This window comes from Trifolium pratense, linkage group LG4, assembly GCF_020283565.1.
Source record: "Trifolium pratense cultivar HEN17-A07 linkage group LG4, ARS_RC_1.1, whole genome shotgun sequence".
Lineage (NCBI taxonomy): Eukaryota > Viridiplantae > Streptophyta > Magnoliopsida > Fabales > Fabaceae > Trifolium > Trifolium pratense.
The window spans coordinates 51,597,339-51,620,212 of NC_060062.1; the positions used below are offsets into that span (position 1 = coordinate 51,597,339).

At 33.5% G+C, this 22,874-nt stretch overlaps 1 protein-coding gene across 2 annotated transcripts; it reads right to left on the reverse strand.

The window, feature by feature from the left end:
* Positions 1-11,153: 11,153 nt before the first annotated feature.
* On the reverse strand, positions 11,154-19,726 carry LOC123881451 (probable apyrase 7). Of its 2 annotated transcripts, none has more exons than XM_045930153.1 (3): positions 17,464-19,726; positions 11,973-12,307; positions 11,154-11,644 (listed from the first exon to the last, which is right to left on the reverse strand). In XM_045930153.1, the coding sequence occupies exons 1-2, from the start codon at positions 19,337-19,339 to the stop codon at positions 11,994-11,996; spliced, it is 2,190 nt and encodes a 729-aa protein (XP_045786109.1). In that variant the 5' UTR covers positions 19,340-19,726; the 3' UTR covers positions 11,154-11,644; positions 11,973-11,993. The 2 variants fall into 2 exon arrangements, with proteins under 2 accessions (XP_045786109.1, XP_045786110.1); XM_045930154.1 differs by having other exon boundaries at positions 11,154-11,636; positions 17,464-19,708.
* Between the last annotated feature and the right edge of the window lie 3,148 nt (positions 19,727-22,874).

Consider the following 22,874-nt stretch of genomic DNA (forward strand, 5'->3'; position numbering starts at 1 on the left):
ACAACTTTCTTTCAAAAGCATAAACTCTCTATCTTTTTCCAAATCACAAAATGGCTTATGAGTTAGTTTTTAGAAGAAGTTCCAATCAATCCCAAACTTATGAAGATTTGAGAAGAAGGGAAATACAAGCTATAAGGTATGCCGACAATTCTATCTTGAGAAAATTAGGATTGTTAGATAGCATAAATTATTTGCTAGACAATTTAAATCTACGACATTTCCTATCTCAACAAAATCCCGTTTATACCCAACTAACGCTAGAATTTCTTAGCTCCTTAATTGTTAACACTGTTCCTGAAACTAGGAGTTCTCATGACGCTGTTTATTTTAGAATGTTTAATACTGAGTATGAATTTTCTTTAAATGATATGGCTGACCTTTTGCATTTCCCCCATGGACAAGAAGTAAAATGTGAAGTCCATGACGATGAACAGTGGTAAAATAGTTTTAGCCACTTTTGGAGAGCTATCACCGATAAACAAATTAATAGTCATGAAGGAAACACGGCCTCATCTATCCATAATCCGGCTTTACGCTATTTTCGCCATTTATTTGCATGTACTATTTTTGGCCGAGCCAATTTAATCAAGGTTAACTCCAAGGAAATGTTTTTTTTGTTTGCCGCAATTAGAAAAATAAAAATTAACACCGTCCCGTTTTTATTTTCACACATGCTTTCACAAGTTAATACAAGATGGGGAGGAGTGATAATTTTTGGAGGCTTAATGACGACCATAGCTAAAGCCATAGGACTAGGACCTCGATTAGAAAATTTAGAACATATTCCACCTCGTTTAATTAATGAAGATATGGTAAGTAGTATGAACCTAGTGAGGTTAAGAGAAGATGGTAGATATGACTTAATGATTCAAAATCGTGTTTTTAATAATATCACTCTTCCTAACCAATGGCTAACGGATGTACGTGACCCGAGAAATTTTTGCTATACTAATGATTCTTCGACTAATAGAGCTCCCACGCACATTTCTCCAAATGTTGCTGCTGGTGGGGGCGCAAACATTGTTCCACTTGCACACACTACACATTTTTCTAACACTTTTGCAGGTAGTTCCTCCTCATCAAGGCAAAGCACTATCGATGATGTACTCCATGAGATACGCGCCCAAAATGCCATTATCAAGAGCGCGATGGATTATTTTATGCCATACACCAACAACAAGAGGAGACGATGGAACAAATGGCATTCATGCAAGCCCAGCAAAACCAAATTCTTCAAAACCAACATGAGATGCAGGGCTATTATCACAGATGAGAGAGCTCAGAAGAGCACCATCAGCAACAGCTCGACAACGTCATACAAGAGCTAGGCGGTTTGAGGCTTCAGTTCAACAATTTCCAAAATTATCAACAGCCTCCCCCATGATTTTTCCAGGTTTTGCGCTCCAATTCTACTCTTGAGTCGCAACAGTGAGGACACTGTTGGATTTAAGTTTAGGGGAGCATTTCACCGCTTTTATTTATTTTTTAGTTATTTGAATTTTTATTAGTTTATTTTTCCTTTCGCATAATAAAAAAAAATTTATAGTATCTTCTTTGGTTTTCTAAATTTTTCCTTTTCTTGAACCAAATTAAATTTTTTCTAAAAGACTTAGGATAATAGCTCACTTAGAAAGTATATAGGTGTATAAGAGGCTATCCGGCTTTCTTACCATGTGTGTGACATAGATAAAGGGTCTTAATGTGATTGTCTAGAATGAAACCAAGGAGAAGATTTAAATTTTAGTACAACGGCATGATCCAAATTCGGTATGTACAAGAGGGAGAACTTTGTGTGTCGTTGAAATACCCATCTTGATTGTGTAAGAACCTAACTAATTAATCTTAGCCGATTTGAATTTCTGACCACGTATGAGTACTTGTGATGTTATTTTTCTCTAAATCTGTGTGTGTGAGTTGCTTCGCATTTTAAATGTTTTCTATATGCAAGCTAAATTGCTTGAGGACAAGTAATGGTTCAAGTTTCGGGGAGTTTGATACACCTAAAAATGTGATATTTATTTAGTTAAATTATTATTATATTTTATTTGTTTTTATTTCGATTTCGAAGTTTTACTATATAAATAGTTACTTATTCCTCGTATTTTAAATAAACAGATAAAAAGTGTACGAGTTGAAGAAAGGAGCAAAAATGGACTGAAAAGAAGCAAAAATGGACGAAAAAAGGCCACACAAGTGCAGCACAGGGCCACACATGTGCGGCCCATCAAAACAAGCAAGCCAGCCAAACACAATGCCGCTCGCCAGCTTGCCCACAATGGCGCTCGCCAGCTGGCCCAATGTGGCGGTCACCACATTCCCATCCTAGCCGTCCAATCAAAGTTCAATCGTGTGGCGTTCGCCACACTAATTTTAGTCCCACATCGGTTATTTCAATTGTTTTGTTCTCCTAGCTACTAGTATAAATATGTGTCCTTTCTTACACTTAAAAAGACACACCAATTTGTAACAGTTGAGGAAGAGAATTGAGACTTAGATTTATTCTAAGTTTCTTCTCTTAGTTTAAATTTTATTTGCTGCTGTTGTGCTGTCGGTGTCCGTACTCAAGATTTCTTTTATTAATTCAGGTTCTTTATTTTATTTTATTTTCTTTATTTTTATTTTATTTATTTTATTTTTCTGTTTTTATTTTATGTCTTTATTTTTATGTATTTTATGTCTTTATTTTTAGTTATGTCTAGCTAAATTTAGTATTGCTAGGATGTGTAGTTAGTAGCTAATAGGGGTTCGGTAGTTGATTCGTGCAAGTAGTTTTCAACCACCAGTTTTAAATAACACGTTTTCAAACAATTCGTCACGAGAGTGAGGATTGTTTTAAAGGCAATAAACCAACATTGACGAGAGTTGAGGTTTAGGGCCGGATAGTTAAAACTGAGCGTTAGTTCTAAAGTCCGCGAGAGCTATTTAGGGTTGATGAGTTTTATATTGATTTTCAAAGGTACTTTTATAGGTAAGTGAGCGCGTGAGAGCTGAGCATTTATTTTATCTAAGTATAACGCTAGTCAAGATTTGCGAGAGCTGAGATTAGTGTTTTTAAATCAAATATAATTCTTGAAAACTGGCAATTGTTTTGTTTTCTTAAGCAGTTTTTAATTTAACGTTGATTATAATTTGTCACGAGAGTGAGAATTAATTAAAGTAAAAATCAATAGAGCGAAAGCGTGAGATTTCTACTGGATAGTAAAAACTGAACATTAACTCTAATTCGCAACGAGAGTTGGGATTAGAGTTAATTAAATTATATTGCTTTTCAAAAAATATTTTATTAGCGGATGTGAGAACGAGAGTTAAGCATCACCTTTACATTATATAATGCTAGTCAAGATTTGCGAGAGCTGATATTAGTATTTTTAAATCAATATAGTTTCGAAATTTTAACAGTTTGGCTAGCACGAATTAAATATTGAACCCTCTTCAACAACTAATAGCACGTTCTAGCAGTATTTTATTCTTATATTAAAAATCTAAAAACTATATTTCTTTAATTTTAGTTATTTAAAATTTTTAAAATCATTAGCCTTAGATTTACAAAGCGACACTAGATAACGGTAGGTCGATTATTGGTTCTTTGAGTTCGATAATCTTTTAAAACTACGTGACACAACTGTATACTTACAGTTAGGTTGATAAACACGCGATCACATAGCACTTACAAATGGTTTTGAAAAAAACCTATAGCAACTAGCGAGTCACTCTCAATCGAAATGTTCAACCAAATTGTTGAGACAACCAAGTTCGAAGTGAAACTCCTAAGAAATCTCCAAGAAACTTGCTAGATGAATTAAGGGGCTTTAACCCCTGAGTGAAAGATCCATCCACATTGTGGCTTTAACCCAATAAATAAGGAGAACTTTCCGTAAAACCATAGTAATCTTAGTAGTGGTCGTAATTTTTTTAGATATTTGTAAATTTTGTAATTCTACATCAATTAATTATAATATGATAATATTATTCTTTATTATTTCTCATATATATATATATTTATAAGTATCACAAATATTTGTAACAAAAAAAAGTATTACAAGTCTCTTTTTTTACAAATCTAACTCAAACAACGTCAGAAAAATACACTAGTGTTTATATAAATGGGTTTTACAATTTTTTAAGATCGTCTAGGGACATATTTGGAATTGAATAAAATGTCAACGTACTGTATAGTATTTAATAATTTCAATGGTGTCTTTGATTTTTGTTTTCTCTAGTTTTTTTTTTTACACAAAACTAGTTAAATACCACCTCCCCTATTCGGTCTACACTAGTATGGACACCCGTGCCAAGCACGGGCTAGAAAGGCCTAATTGATTTTTACAAATTTAACAATTATTGTGTGATTTATATATTATTATTCTTTATTTTGAAATTAATTTTTTTTATGCTATTTTTTTTGTTTAATTTTATGCTAAAATTTTATTAAGACAAAAAAAAAAAAGAAAGATTAAAACTAAGGGACGTAAACCGAAATGGCGATTTTTTTCTTCGATTTTTCCAATTTTAAAATTTTGTAGTATATCAGTTTTCAACCCGATATGGATCGGACATAGACACCGTTCAACTGATCGGACCAACCGGTTTAGTCCGATTTTAAAACTCGCTTGATTTAAGTTCATAAGAAAACTGAAAAAAAAAATCATAATTTAAAAGAAAACGAAAACGATATCAAAAATATGAGAAAAATGAGTATGCACTAATGGTGTAAAATAATTTTATATTGTCAACCAATAACAACCATGTTTTCTGTCACTTCACCCCACTTTCTTGATATGACATGTCAAATTGACAATTTTTTATTACATGATAGTGTAAAATTATTTTACACTGTCAGTACATCTTCATTAAACTCAAAAAATATTCCACAATAGAATTTGAAGTAGAAGAGACTAACCAAAGTTTAAGTAGACAACACTTCAAGTGAAAATTTACTTTTTAAAGTTTGAACCGAATAGTAGTCCCCATATTAATTAACAAAAAAAAAAAATAGTCCCTTGTATTATTATATGAGTAAAAATATAAGCCTTATATTAATATATGTGTAAAAAAAATAAGCCTCATATAAATTACAAAAAAATTCCTCATAATATCATTAGTAAAATAAATATGAAACAAAATATTAAATAAATATAGAACCATGTATAACTTATATCATTTAATTGTACATGTCAATATCCTCTTGATTAGGCATGACAATGGGTAGAGTATGAGTAGGGTACTATAGTACTCATCCTCATACCCGCAATTGAAAAAAATACATATACTCGTCCCCAAACCCTGCATGGGTAACAATCTTTGTACCTGTGCCCATACCCTATGGGCACCTAAGTACCCGTACCCGTTACCTGCATTTTTGCGAAAAATAAATTGATTAATTATAAAAAATCATATCATTTTAATAGAAAATTATAAACAAAATCATTACTAACCTCATGTTAAAATTCATATATTTGTTGACATATTCACATTGGATTTGCATAATCTTATAAATAAACATTTTTATTAAAAGTGTATAAGAGTTTAATTTTTTAAAATTGATATACATATATATTATTATATAATAATATAAATAAAATAAAAAAATAAATATTTTGTGGGTATGACGCGGGGTGGGTACTAAGGTACCCGTACCCGCACCAATACCCGTTCATTTTTATGGGTAATTACCTATCCTCCTGCCCGTACCCAACATACGGGTTTTTACCCTATCCGTCGTGGTTTTTTTTGTGGGTGCCCATTGGGGATGTGTCAAATTGCCATCCATACTCCTGATAATATGAGTAAAAATATAAGTCTCATATAAATTACAAAAAAAAAATCTACATAAATGACAAATAAAAAATAGGCCCCGTATTAATATATGAATATAAATATAACCCCATGTAAGTAAATAAAAAAGTAGACCCTCATATAAATTATAGAAAAATAACGCATGTCCCTTAATATATGAGTAAAATATATACTCTTGAAGGCCTTCAAGCAAACAAAAAAAAAAGAGTTAAATTAATCTCATAATATCTATAGTAAAATAAATATGAAACAAAAATAACCTAAAAAAATTATCTTATATTAGTTAATTTCCACATCAATACCCTCAAAATAAAATTGTACTGGACAAAATATCGGGGCATCATCGCCTAAGACCTAACTCGCCTAAGTGGGTTGTTCGCCTAAAAATGATGAAAGGCCCGTTGGGATAGAGGGTCTGGTGAAGATATTTCCCTAAATGGAAGAAGGGGTAAGCATGAACTCCGTCAAACCTCAGGAGATTGAGGACCAAAATTATAGTCCATGTGAGATATATGTCCCTAAATAGGTGGAACGGTCATCTTCACATCGTGGCGAGGATATCTCGCCCCAAGTTGTTATTCCTAGGCCTATATAGGCCACTCTACATTTCTAAAGAATCATCACTTTCTATATATACTCATCTATTCTCATCCTGAGACCTAGAATTATCTCTAGATAAGCTAAATATATACTCCCTAAAATAAATGCATGAACAAAAATAAATATAGAACCTTGTATATTGTATAAAGTTTTAAAATAATAGGTCTATGTATTAATATTTGAATAAAAATATAGTACTCATATTAATACATGAGTAAAAATACCGGCCCGATATAAATTATAAAATAAAAATATACCGTGTATTAATATATTAATATAAATATAGTCCATGTATAAATTAAACAATAGATCTCGTATAAATTTTAAAAAAAAACATATATATACCCCATAAAAAATACAAAAAATAGGTCTATGTATTACTATATATGAGTAAAAATATGAGCTCTCAGTCCACAAATCCTAACTCACCTGGCAGAAATGCCGAAAATGCTAGTGCCGAAATATTAAGTAATTTTTTTATTATTTCAATTTAATTTTGCATAATCTTTTGAAGAAAGTCAATAATATTATAAAATGAGTAAGGATTCGTCGACAGCAGGTGTCAAAGTTTAGTTTGATACAAAATCTCAACCGTATATTTTTTTTTATACACACCGTATATTTTATTTAATCTAAGGCTCATAATAGTTTGACACCAAATCTCAACTGTATATTTAATTTAATCTAAGGCTCATAATAGTTTCTAAATTAACACAATTCTATTTAATTACGATGTATCCTTTTCACTCGATGAATCCTATTGATTTCAATTTCAATAATTCAAAAACCTAATTATCTGGTTTCCTTGTTCAATATATAACGTAGAAAAGTTTGAAAATATATATTCTCCTCGCCGATTTCAATTACACGGTCACCATTGTTCATATACCTAAGTATTGATAACTCTTGATTTTTTTGGTGCATTGAATCGGCAGAATTACCAGCAATTCAAATTAATTTAAAGGGGTTTTCATTACACCAAAATCAATGGAGATGATGCATTATCTTGTGACTTTCAAATTTTTATTTTGTTTATAAAAGATTATTTTACGGTATTAAGTATAAGATTTTTTTTTTGACTGAAAAAAGTATAAGATTTTTTTGTACCAAAAAAACTATAAGAATTTTTTATTTAGGGAAATATATTTGTCCGGTCTATTAAATATCGCGTAGATGATGGTGGTCAGTAATAATTAGCTTGTTATATGTGATAATATTTTGGTACCGAAAAATAAACTTTTTTTTTAGCAAAAAAAACTTGTTATATATGCAAATTTTTGTTAAAAAAATAAATGCAAATTTCTATCATACTCCCTCCATCCCATAATATAAGAAAAAAAAAAAATTTCACACTTATTAAGAAAAGTGGAATATGATGATTTGAAGTATGATTTTTGTGTTTTTCTTGAAATAAGTTTCATGGGAAGATGTAAAAAGAATTTTTATTGGTTATTTATTATTGAGGAAAGAAGAGAGAGAGTAAATTAAATGCAATTTGCATTTAATTTTATGAGAATAAATAAAAGTAAATCTTGAAAATGATAAAAGTTAGTTTTTTTTGCTTATAATTTTGGTCATAAAAAAGTGATTTTTTTTCTTCTTATAATATGGGACGGAGTGAGTAGTTGAATGTAAAGAGAAAACTTTCAATCAAATATTAAAGAGGAAACCTTTTTTTAAGGCACCAAAGAAAAAAAAAATGCCAGAAATTGACCGATGTACACATAAATAATTTTATTAATTAATATTTGACAACAAATGTGGTTTAATTTTTTTTTTTTTATAGGCAAAATCAAAATAAGATGCAGGAAGAGGTACTTCAACCCATTACAACAAATGATTAACAATGAAGACAATTAATAGGATTATTACACTATCAAGCAAAAGAATAAACACTATTAGCATCCAAATTAAGAAGTTAATTTGAGGCCCCACAAAATGTTCTCAATATTCTTGGATTCTCCTATGAAAACAATTTTGTTTCTCGTGTTCCATATCTTTCTTTATGATCACATTCCTGAAAAATAGAAGAAGAGAGAATGATCAACAAAATAATAGAATAAAGAAGAAAAAGTTGAAGAAAATTATAAAGACAACAAATATGATTGATAAAAGAGAGAATAAATTAAAAATTCAAGTAATTCAAGTAAATAAATAACAATGAAAATAACTAAGAGAAATAACTAAAAGAAATGATTTGAAAAATTGTGAGTTGTAGTATTCACACAAAGATCATATATATAGAGAAAAAAAATGGAGATATGAATAATTTTGTCTTTAATATGAAATTAAAATCATTAATAACAAATATGACCAATTAGTCAAAATAATAAATTACATGATTCATCAACAATCAAAAACATTCATATATTATCACATCTTTTTCAAAAAAGAAAATTCCATGATTCTTTTTTTTTTTTTTTGTCAAGCCATGATTCATTTTAAAAAAATATAAAATATTATTTTCACGTTTTTTCATTTTGTTTAAATCATTTCATCCACAAAAATAAATAAATAAAAATTGGTTTTTAAAATTATTTGGAGTTAGTCAAAAAAAAATTATTTGAAGATGAAATAATAATAAATGAAATATTTTTATTATTATTTTTAAATCAAATATTTTAATTAATTAGAATTATTTCATTATGAATTATTTCCTTTTTAAGTAGGCAATTTAATATAAGGCATATTTCATTCCTTTTTGAAATAAGGCATATTAGAATATTACTGTTTTAAAAAAAAGAATATAAGGCATATTCCATTTTATTATAAAATGATAATAATTACAATATAAAAAAATTACTATTTATTTTGTCAATAATTCACTATTATTTTATTAATAACAAAATAAATAAATTAAAACATAAAGAATCTACATAAAGTTAAAAAAAATAATATTTGAACAATAATATTACGTTTTTTATATATATAATTAGAATTAGTAGAGTCATTAATTGTAATAACCTTGACTTTTTACATATTATAGATTATAGATATAGATTATAGATTATAGATGTCCCTTAGCTCTTAGCGCTTGAGCTATATTTTGTACTAATTTTAGTGCTATCAATATTCATTTTAACAAGTCAAAAAAAAAAAATTAATACTCTTTTTCTTACCATCATTTCTAAAATGGTGGTGAGTCCATATTTATTTCACTTAATAAAAGAATAAGTATTAAAGAAAGTGTTAAAATGAGTGTTTGTAGTAAAGGAACTCAAATGTAAGGAAGGTAGGAAAATTAGTGTTGTAGAACTACTATGATAATAATAAAATGGTCCAACATTTTTTTATATATTAAAGTTTAATTAAAAGTCCAACAATTTGGTATGTAAAATCTAGCTTACCTGAAAACCATTGATAATATATTGAATGCTTTCACTTGAATTTGAAACCTGACATAGGGGTGAAGATGGGCACGAAACTCGGCCCAACCCGCTAAGTCCGAACAAAAATCCAAAATAGGTCAGTTTTGAGCATTTAAACGGGTTGGCAAGTGCATTTCGCGGATTCAAGTGAGTATAAATGATCAGGTTTGGTTCAGTTGAAGTGAACTACATGTATCCGAACCAAACTGAGCACTGCAATATAGCCTATTACTAGTATTTTAATCAATTTTTGAGATGCCAACCATCCAACTTCCAACACTCCATTCTCGAGACACATAAAGAGTGAATGTTTCCAAAACTTTCCTGCTCTTTCACAAACATATTCCTCATCTCTTCATCTTACTCATCTCAGTTTCTCCTCTTCTTTACTATCTTCTCTCGCACACTCAAACTACCTCATACTTGCTTATCACATTCGTATTCTCTCGGCTACTACTTCACACGCCTTAGTTAATCATTTGCATTTATTGCACGAACCAAAATTCCATTATTCACAATATCAAGCACATCTTTATATTTGAATATTACCTTCATATTCGCAGGTCCTCTGGTCATAGTTCTTTACACTAACTAATTACTTGACAATTAAGCAATCTAGTTACAACAAACTAACTAACATAACTGCCACCTAATTTCATGCAATTATGGTTAACTAGATTAACTAGCTTCTTAACTGTTGACTTGTGACACAAATAAACTAAACATACATCAACTAATTTAGAATACAACATTTAATAATTCTATCTTTTAGATTAGTCTTACTCTTGTGTTCATTGTTCAACGCGATGGTTGTGTATAATATTCTGAAAGTTGAAACTCACTTATTACTTGGATGTCGTCAAGTTTATGGTGGTAAGACATGTAAATTCTAATATAGAGATAGACCATTTCATCAAGTGATCTATGGTGGACCAATTATGAATAATATTATAACGAATACAAATTTTACAAAATTCACCGTTAATTTTGATCGGTCTCAATAACATACCAAATGATTTTCAATTTTTCTAAATTATTTTATGGATGATACATATGATATAAACTTTCAATCTAACGATAAATTTTATAAAATTCGTATTCGGTAGATCACTTGTCCACGGTTCACGGTGGACCACTTGTGATCGTTTTTTTTTTTTTTTGATAGCTGCATCCATCGTTTTTGAGTATGGATCATACTCAATATTCCGATCTAATATAAGCAAAAAGTTCTTTATATTTGATAATCTAATTACTTATACTCTTTTAGTAATTTTACTTAATATTGAATAAGAGTTAGTTAAACATAAAATAATTTATATAAATGCATTCGAGTAAAAAAAATGAACTGAATAATAAATTTAAGTTTACGTAATATGTTTAGAGACTAAATTGGTAACAAAATGCAAATAAATTAAATTATTAGATGTATAAGATGTGAGCATTATAGTATTATGTTACAACATCTCCCTATGGTTTATGTTTTCAAAGTGTTTTTCTCAGTCATCATTCACTTTGAAACAAAGGGGAGATTCTATATATAGTAAGTAATAGTGATTTATTAGTCCAAAAAATGGTATGAAAACAAAGTCACAAATTAATTTATCTTAGCAAGTTGATGATGAGCTTCTCATGCTCATTGGACTCGGGTGCTTTGAAGGCTTACGGTCACCGGAAACCTGTACAGTCGAGGCAGAGCATGGAGACATCAGTAGCCACTACTGAAGGAATGATGGAACAAAAGTGCTCGTTTGTGCAAGGAATCTTGTCGGAGGAATTTGGCTTTGAAATGAGATCCAGAGAAGCAAATTAGTTTGGAATTAAACATTCTTGCCAGCTCTTCTTTAGCCTCTGCAGTCATCTCCATGTAAAATACTGAAATGCTGGGACATGTAGAAATCCTTTACAATTTGCAGTGAATATTTAGAGAAAAATAACACATAGTATGGACCCCAAAGTATCCTTTAACGAACAAGAATCGTCACTGATGACAGTACAATGACAAGATATTCGGGCAAATAACTTCGATATAAGTATAGAAAGAACAATCCATAAAAAAATGCATATGCTTTACTAGTATATACTATAATAAATTATTCTTATGTTACTGAAAAGAATACCTATGAAGAATAGATGAAGCAAAACTAACAGAAAAAAGGGTTTTTCTATTTCAAAATGCAAACATTCCAGAAGATATTAGTGTAATCATACCAATGTCCAGAAGATGACGTCCTAAACATTCACCATGTGTGCATCAGCCACTGACGAAATCAAGTCATCTCGAGATTGTGATCTTCTACTCTGCAGACGCATCTGACTTCTGTGGGGCGGCCAAAAGGTCCCTGTATTATTACTCTCAAATGGCATCTGCCCTAAATTGGCAGAGGAATAACTGTGTGAGACACCACTAGCTGTCGGGTAAAAAGAAGATTCCATCAACTGGATGCCGCCACTGTTATCACCAAGGCCATGTCCCAAGCTAAATGGTCTATCTTGTGAACCTATGATTGTTGTTGGGCTGAGTGGTGTCTTTATTCTTGACTCTCCTACAATAACATAGGTACATTATCTTCAAAGCTCAATCATGAATTATTTCCAACACTCTATACAGATTGTATAAAGGGATTTATGAAATGCTTGAGTGTGTAATTAGCACTCAGCATTGATTATTATATTTATATATACCCTCTTTACAACATATTATATGTTACGTTAACAAGGAAAATAAGTTCAAGTTCAACATCCCAAGTGCAAGGATTAAATCAATATTCATAAATCTAAAAACTACATGAACACGTAAGGCTTAAAATGTTGAAATTTCCGACAACCATCTTACTTTTTCTGGCATTTGTCCATCAAACCGGAAGTCCGGAACATACAAGTTAAGAAAATGCAATGGTGGGAAATGAATAGAGATGGCTGATGCTCCAAGTTTGAACCAAATATAATGAATCCAGGATCCTCTTATAGACTTTGTTATATTAGCTTCATCGTCTTACATTGCACTAATTAATCCTAAAGGAATTTCATTCTGCTCCTTTGGGTGGAGATTCAGGTTTTTCAAGGACCTAGAAAGATTACCAGAAAATCTCTATTGGACAATGAAGCAAAAAGTTGAGGATTTGGTAAAGTCCTGCGATGTGTCAAAGGCACAAACATGTAGCCACATCCCCTTGGGAGACTACTTCAGCCATTGCCTATACTGGATCTAATATGAGAATATATCATTACCATTAAAAAATTTACTACATGACTTCCTAAAACCAAAGGATGTATAACTGTTTTCGTGGTAGTAGACCGGTTGTCTAAATATGCTTATGTAATCTTATTAAACACCCTTATATAGCCAAGATAGTGGCTACTATGTTTTCTAGGGAGATAGTACGGCTTCATGGACTTCCTACACCCAGTATTAGTGATCAATATGCTTTTACTCATCGGTCATTTTTGCAGGAGCATTTTCAGATTGCATTGTACCATGTTTAAAATGTGTTCTTGATAGAACACCAATTTAAATAAAGGAAATAGAATTGAATAATGACAACACCAATTTAAATATAAGGAAATAGGATTGAATAACGACGGGACACCAATTTAAATAGAATAAAGTAGAATTGAATCACACCAAATTACAAAAAATATATACTAATCAACAACTATAAAAGTTATTTTCTAATCCCAACTACCTAATAGTTGCCATTAAACTTCCTAATACCTGTCATTACATGATTCTATCACTAATTGTTTCCTATGTTGTCTCTTGCTAATTCCATCACTTCTTGCTATCGCCCATAAGCAGAGTGAAGTCTTGAGCACTGGTTTCGAGGGCTATTTCAAATGTTTAGCTGCTGAACAGCAAATCTATTGGGCTCATTGGGTGCCATGGGCGGAATTATAGGCCGAATTTCAGCATGATACTTCATCTCATGCTTCCATAGGCCAAACCCCATTTAGAGCAGTTTATGGCAGAAAGCCTTCTGTTATCACTCGGTTTCTTAAATAACAGTTGAGGCAGTGGAGAGATAGTATTAGATAGAGATCATAATTAAAGGCCCCTAATAGTGGCGTAGAGAGGCCGACCCTAAAAAACGAAAACACTATAGCTAGATTAGCCACTATATAGGGACAGGTTCACAAAAAATTGTTTAGTGGGGCAAGATTATATACTATAGATGTTCAAATAAAAAATCTATCAAAGAATATGTGATAAAATAATGATATAATTATCAACAAGCAAGATATCGGAGTCCGGAGATTAGAAAAACTATACCATTTCCCATTTCACACCAAAAAATTGAAGATACCTAAATATTTACAAATTATATTTCCCTAGTGTCTTCATATTTTAAAATTATTGTATTTTTTTTTTTTTCATTTTCAAGAATTTGTGACCAAATGATCATTCAACAATTTATCCCTCGTATCATTCTTCACAAATAAAATTATTCACTAGTTTTTTGTGGGGGCAACACTTAATTTTTATGAGAGTATAAATAAAATTATTCAGCAACTTGTAACAAAATATATTAGTGGGGGCCAATTACAATTACAATAACATACATCCATGGCTATTTAAGGAGTTTTGAATGCAAGGTTCTTGGGATCGAATCCCACCTTTTCCATCTTTTTATTTTTTATTATTATCATTATTAGTAACAAAAAATAAAAAATAAAGTCGAACAAAAAAAGCAAGAAGAACACGCATAACACAGCTAGCAGCGCCGATTCACCCCCTTGATTCAAGCTTCCATTTTAGTTTCTTTCCAAATTTGCATCAAAAATTAAAGAGGTTGTCCTTACCTTTTTTGACTACTTAAACCCTACCTAATTCTTTTGATATAAATCACAGAAGAAAAATCAGAGTGAGGGAGATCAGAAAAAACCACAAAAAACGAGAAGCAAAAATTGAGAAACAGAACACAAATCATAATTACTGCCTTCAACCTTAAACCATTCAAACAACTACCATCACACAAAAACACCATCTCTATCATCCTTAATCACGACCACCACCATTAACAACCACTAGAATCACCATAACCCAAACCAATCACCGAAGCAAACAAAAAGAAGAAATAGAAACATAAACGGAGAAGAGGAGAAAGAAGATCCCACTGCCGCCGCCCGTCCCCTTTTGCAATCACATCATCACCGGAACTTCCGCTGTCAGCAGTCTCCCTCTTGGTTCAGTTTCTCTCTCTCGCGCACACTTTCTTTCTCTGTTGATCTGTTTCCATCTTGCTTTGTTTGTTGTTTTATTCATTTATTTGTTTATTCTTTTCAATTAGGCTGTTTGTGGTATTTTGGATTCTAAAACCAATTTATTTACCCCTTTAAGAATACTCCTAAGTCCTAACAACAATAACAATTCTGCGTCAAAAAAAAAAAACAATAAAAAGTTATTCTAAAAGTCATTTTTTTATTTAATTTAATAAACATAGTAATAATAAAGAATAAATATTAAGAGTTAATCGACCAAAAAGGAAAAATTGGGTAGACACCCGACGCTTCCCCGAATGTTTAGGAACGAGGTAGACACCTCGCTTTCGGCCGAATATTCATGCTCCATTAAAATCAATCTCAACCCGTTAAATGTTATTATTTTTTCCGCGCCCAAGTGCACTTAATCTTTTTTTTCTTAAACGGGTACCATCTCCCCAGCATGAGCGACTAATAATTTTCATAAATAAAATCAACCAACGCACAAGTATTTTTTACGAGGGGTGCTAATACCTTTCTTGACCTGAGGGCGGGAGGGCGGAGGACTGAGGACCCATAGGTAGCGAATAAGCTCTAGAAGGATCCACCAGAAACGGGAAGCAAGATATTATGACCCATTTTAAATGATTGCCAGATAAGGTGAGGTTGCATCCAACTTCAGCTTTTTCATGTCTAGCTACTTAAGAATGCTGTTGGAAACTATCATCTACAAACTAACTTGACAAGTGGTGAGGACATGGTTGTAGACGATGACGTGGAATCAGAAATTGTTCAATGCAGGGTGGTGATTTACCAATGGTCAGTCAGGTGAAAAGGCAAGAACATATATATCATACCACTCTAATTTCCTAATCTTAGCCTTGAGGACAAAGCTGTTGTAGCTATCTAATTAATTGTATAAAAGGATAGTAATATAAGTATATGGTTATGGTATGACAGCTATTTGATCTTCCCAAACAATGGATCAATCTAACAAGAACGATTGGGAGTCTGGGACATTGATCTTCCCAAACAATGGATCAAGCTACTAAGAAAATAATTTTGTTTCAAATACTGCACTGAGGTGCCTACATAGATTTGCCTTACTCTAGTTCACACGAAAAGAGAGAACTTCACACTAGCAACTATTCTTCAGTTAGAGAAGTGCTAGTGTCACACTCTCTAACACACTCTTATAACACACCAATCATAATTGACCACATCACCTATTTTTCTTATTCATTTAACTGGGAACCGGTTTCTCTTATACAGGTTGTAATTATTTATTTTATATTTTTTATTAATAATTATTTAAACTTTTCATCTTCTTTATTCAACCTTCTCCACCACCACCCTTTTTTCACTTTCTGGAAACTTCTACTATGTTCAAGTCAATCTTGTACCTAAATTATTAAACACAATTTGAAAGCTTCTGCACACACAAAATTATAGAAACAATGTCACTTGCAAAAATGAGTGAAATATCTTTCCCAAATTCTCAATGAAATCTAAACAATCCACCAAAGTAATGTTATATAAATTTTTAATTAAAACGCAAAAAGAATGCCACAATCGATGATGCTATGCTTCAATTAGTTCAATATACCCTGGTTTAAAATCCATTTAAAAAGTAGAGAAGACGATTTAGATATGGAAGGAAAAAAACACAAAGATTGATGTGCGACAGAACAGATCGGAACTCCCGACAAAACGGTGCGGCTCAAATCGATGGCAACAGAACAATGCGGCTAACGGAACAGAGCTAACAACAGAGATGGTTGCCGCTAACAGAGCACGACAGAACAGATCGGAACTCCCGATAAAATGATGGCAATTAATCGAAATGACAACAAGAGCTTGCGACTGAGTAATTAGTAGCCGATAATTGAAGTGCCAGATGAATAGATAGGAAAAATCATGGAGCTTGTGGTCATGGAAATGGCAATGTCAAAGAGACAAAGATAAATTATAAAAATAAAAAAAATTACAAAAAGGTTTGTCGGTTTTAACCTGCACATCCGGTTAACAAGTAAAATAAATAAAAAAAATTGCTGACTTGGCTTTCCATGTGTGGGTGTGTTTAAGGGAGTGTGTTAAAGGGTGTGACCCTAGCACTCCTCCTTCAGTTATAAATAAATCAGTTTCTTAGTTCAAACATCCCAACAATATCATTCATAAGATATTTCACAAATCAAGAATCCAATTGAAAAAACCATAGAGGGAACTTCCAATGCAGTCTTAGAATTATATAATTCACAGTTTGTATCCAGAAGAATATATGACAATTACGTATAAATAATTACACAAAAGGTCACTAGCTGTTGATGGTCAGCAATCTCATGGAATTAAATTTATGGAGTCATTAGTTGTAAAATATATGGGGTAACACTAACAATTAATTTCACCAAAAAAAAAAAACACTAACAATTAAGACTAAGAAAAAAATCCATTTGTTGTTTAAGTTGTGATAAAATGTAAGAAATAATTAGAGTAAATAGCTTACCAGAAATAATTGGACTCCAACTCTTGAACCATAAAGGAGACTTAAGAACAGATGCACTGGACGGGTTGTTATGCCTGAAAAGGGGAAGATATTGCCTCCGGAAAAATCTTGGCATCCATTTGAGGACACATGATAAAGCGCAACATAAAAGAATAAGAGAAAGTAACAAAATGGGAATAAGAATCAGAGGATTCATCTTCATCTGAACCAAGTCAAATCCCTGAAGACCAAATCTGGTCGAATAAGACTTCCCAGCTTCCAACAGAGCCACCCCAAGTGTCCAAGTAATGCTTCCAGAGCCAACAGTTATATGTCTATCAGTAATATGCAAACCCTCTCTCAGCAAAGAAGCAACATAAGGTGCCCTGAAACAATATTGCTCGATAAAAGGCTGTGGAGCAACACTTTTCTTAGCAACATCCCATTTTTTTTCACAAAATTCCCTACCCTTTTCCAACACATCATCAATAGTAGCCTCAGAAGTCAAATTGAAAAACCTATACACCACGAAAAATCCAGAAATCACATAAAAATGACCTAACGGGCGAGGAAGATTCTCGCGCAAAGCACAAGGATTCACTTCACAATCAAGACCTTGATCAACATCAGACCATTCAGACAAATTAACAGCAACCTTAGCAATGGCACTACACTCTTGCCAATTGGGCGCACCAATAAGCCTCACCGGCGTTTTCAACACTCCTTTTCCACCACCAACAGCATTGACACTCCCATTAACTACTTTAGGACTCTCCACTTCCTTTTCTTTCTCAACAGCCAAACAACGAGAACACGTATATTGACTCTTATACCCATTTTGCAAACAAGGATGTTTAACAGTCCCACCTAAACCAAGTTTATTTTTCTTAAAAACATAAGCAACAGATTTATCAAAAGCTTCATTAAGACCATACCCAGCTAAAGAATAAGCAGTTAAATGATGATTAACCGAACCAATCCTAACAAACAAACTAGTTTCACTATTCAAATTTTGATCACCTTCAAAAGTAACCTGCAAAGAAGACCCACCTAAATCAAGTGCACCATAAGTCTCTTTCCTAGGTTTAACACCCAAAATACCACTATCATAATTCAATGCAATCCACCCAAAATAAGCTTCTTCAGTCCCACTAATAATCTTAACCCAATCTTTCCTACAAACAAAACTCGAACCTTTAAGAACATTCCAAGCATTATCAAGTAACCATTTTGAATCCTCATTTGGTAACCTTCTAACACCAGCAGTAGCATAAAGAAAAAGCGAAGTGCTTTTATGATAATTTTCTGGAATCTGTTTCATAGCCCATTTAAGAAGCGGTTTCAAAGCAGTTTTTAAACCAGTTACATTATGAACCAGTTTATCAAGACCCGGTTCAGTTTCCATTCTATCATAAGCACGACCACTTTGTGAACCGCGTTTTTTCTGTAAACCGTTTCTCAACGAAGTAACCGAAATCGGAATCGAACTATCTTGTGATTTTTGTTCAATTTCAGCTTTGTAAACGTAAACACGAGTTCCAGTACTACCACAATCCAAAACGACGTAGTACTTACCTGAATTTCGATGAGAATAAACGAGTGTTGAAATTACGTATATGAGGAGAATGAAGATGAGGAAGCATAAGATGAGTGTGATGGGTTTGCAACATTTTTTACGGGTCGGGTTTGGAATTTGGGTTGGTTTTGTTTTGGAGAAAGTTGAGTTCTGAAGAAGTTGTTGTTGTTGTTGTTGCAGTTGTTGTTGTTGTTGTTGGTTGATTGAATTGACGGTTGAGATTGGATTTTGTGGATCGAGGTGACGGTAAGAGGTGAGATCTTGAAGAGAAGATGAGATTCGGAGATTGCTTTTGGCGCCGGAGGTTTTGCCAAAGACCATGGCGATTTGTGGTTATGAGAGAGAGATTGTGACGGTGGTTGTTGTGGTGGTTATGTTGATGCATTTCGTTGCATTGTGATTGGTGTGAATTAGGGTTCTGAAATGTGAATTGTTGATTACAGTGAGATTTAGTTGTTGAAGAAGTTGTTGATGATGATGATGGTGATGGGGGTGGGGGTGTAGTGATGAGATCTGGGGGTGAAGAAATGAGATTGTAGTGTTGGGAGTTTGAAGAGAGATGGAGAGTGATGTGTGTGTGTGAGAGAGAGAGAGAGAGAGAAATGGAGTTGCACAGATCTCTCTGCAGAACAGAGCTGAGGTGAAAACAGAGAAGAAGACTCGTTTTTTGTTTTTTGTTTTTTGAATTTTACAGTTATGGTTTTTATTGGGCTTTTTCTTTTGGTCAAAATGGTTTTTGTTGGGCTACATTGAACAAAAAGAAGAAATTGAGAATTTCTTTTGGTGCCCCGGTATTTCTTGCCCGTGCTTCTTGTTTTCATTTTTATCTTTTCGCTACGTTTTTTTTTTTGAACAAGGCAAAATGATATATATATATCAATAAAAAAATTTTCCAGCACAAGGTGTGTCAAGAGAGACTGAGTAAGGATACAATAGAGTCAAAATACAAACCAAAAGAAACTATACAAGACTCAAGCAAAACATATGACTAGACCACCAACTATGTCAGTTCAAAGTTAAGGTACTACTCGTCGCTTTCAACCACCTGTAGGAAAAAGTCTTGATCTTGTCCAACATAGAATGTAAAGAGATTGCCGAGCCTTTGAATAACCTGTAGTTTCTTTCGGTCCACACAACTCACACACAAGCAACCCATATGAGTTGCATGAAGGGACGTCGAGCTCGAAGACCACCCGCTAAAACAGTAAACTGAACAAAATGCTCTGAAGGAACCTGAGCAGTCACCAATGAAGAGTCAATCCAAGAGCTGACAAGAGGCCAAAGAGAACCAAAAATGTTGCAAGAGAAGAACAAGTGCGGAGTCGACTCAACCTCTCCACAGCCAGAAACACAATGATGGGCCTCCACAATTTGCTGAAGGAACAAGTGTATCTTTTCATTTTTATCAGGGTTTTGGTGGAGGTCTGCCTAATTCGTCGCTTCTCCCACAATTTGCTAAGCATGTTACAGTCGCTATAAGAGGAAAAAATATAGGTTAAATTTAAGTTTATTATCCGTTATATTAATAATTTAAGTTTATCATGTGAAGAAAATTTAGGTTTAAATTTAAGTTTTTAAATTTTCCTATTTATGTTTTCGTTACTATTTTTCCAGTATCTCCAAATAACGCTTAAGTGTGTCAACAACGGAAAAAAGATGATAGACCTCAATAAAATCGATAGTACTCTTCAATGGTTTTGCAATGTAGTAGAGGGACGGTATATACAGAGAGACGACATCTTGAGACCGACCAACAACTTTCATCTTCCATCTGGAAAGATGACTATTTTTTTAGATGATATATCTTGTCTGCTTCATATTCCACTCGATGGTAAGCTGTTTAACCATGTGCTGGGGTTGTCTTTTTTTTTTTTAATCGGCTAAATTTTATTAATGGACAAAATCCCTAAACAAGAAGTATAAGGGATTGTCGAAACAAACAAAGAAACGACTCAAGGTGATGGAAACACCTTAGCCAAACAACAATCTCAATCCTCCCCATACAATACAACCTAAAACCAAAAACGAAACAATGAAACTGAAGTGAAGCAGCATAGAAACATCTCCCACTGAAAACACCATTGTCGAATCAGTCCTTTTCAAACAAAAGAAAACGCCAACAATTAAACACACTCCACACAGATCCTAGCAAACTGCAACCCACCAACGCATCCGGCTCGGTGGAGGTCGCTGGAAGCATCTGGTATAAGCAAAAAGTCTACATTTGCGATCTGATTGTGTGACTGTCGGCGAAGACTCACGAAAGAAAGCAACGACAGAGTTTTGACGGATAGAATAATATTCTTGAACCGCAACAAACCAGCCACCGACGCCATACGAGAGTAAAACACACCCACCATTGCAAACACTACATAGCCGAAAACCACCGGCGCAAAATCCAAACAAAACCAGCAACCCATCGGCGGCACGCCATCACCAAAACCACCCAAGCCCAAAGCTACAAGTGCAGCACCAGAACATAGCCACAAAACACACTGATACCCATAAACCCATCTATGCCTGAAACAAAGTCAGAACACTACAACCCCAATACCTGTAACACCAATACCAAAAGACCCGGTCAAAACAGAGCCAACAGCGACAAAAAATCCACTCCTCCAAAACCCCTATGAAACCCAAACACCGCCAAAACCACCGAAACAATCCACTCCTCCAAACGCCAGAAGCCTAACACCCACTACCTGCAGAACAAAATCTGCAATCCCCTTTGCCTCGGAACTGCCAAACCCCACCGCATCAACACCGCAACACCTCCAACCACCACCACCCCATCCCACACCAAACAACATAAACAGCCAGAAGTTCCTGTAATCTCCAAACCACCAAAGTAGATGAAAGATCCTACCTCATCAGCAACCAAACACACCAGAACCAGGAGATCCGTCCTAAACAAGCCAAGAGAAGCCAGCGGCGCCGCCAACCATCGCACCACCCACAACCAGCTAAAGCGACCAAGACAGATCTCACAGGCAAATCCCACCACACGAACCCAAGCTTGATATGAACGATCCAAACTCGAAACCAAACACAGCGGCGTCACCACCACCTTCCTACACACCAACCCATCCTCCGGCGAGGAGACCAGAACCCAAAACGAAGAAAGAATCACGAGCAGCACACACCGGAAAAAAAAGAAGAGAGGGTGACGGTGGTGCGGAGGTGAGACTCATCGCACCACCACAAGAGGAGCTACATCTTTGCGGTGAGGATTTGGATTTAGAGTAGAGGAGGCGCGACTGAGATTTTCTTAGAGAGAAGGCAAAGAAAGTTTTCGAAGAGAGAGAAAAAAAGTGTTGGGGTTGTCTAAAGAGTTGATATGGTGAATGAGTTCCTTGGAGTAGACTCAGAAGATGCTTTTGGTGAGTTTGAGTGATTGAAAAGGTCTCATGTATCCTTTGCATGGCTTCAACAAATTTTCTATGATAAACTGAACAAAGGCTTGAAATATGAGAATAGAGCTTTCTTGCTATACTTGGTCAGCTCCACCTTATTCACTAATAAGAGTCAACAATATGATATTCCTATAGCACTTACAAGTTACAAGACCTTACTAAAATCAACTAGTGGAATTAGGGTGTTGCGAGACTAACCTACCTATATAAGTATTTGTAGGATGAGACCATATTGTGCATCACTTTCCAACCCTTGGCCAAATCACCCTTACTATCCAACAAATATTTTTTTCAACCGACGATGTGTTGTTTTAGCTCGGTTTGTTGTTGTGTTGCCAAAATGCAAAACACGAATTGCCCATGCCGTTACAATTTTCTCCTCCAATTGATATAATATGATACTTTTAACATATTTGAGAAACTTTGGAAAATTTTCACACACC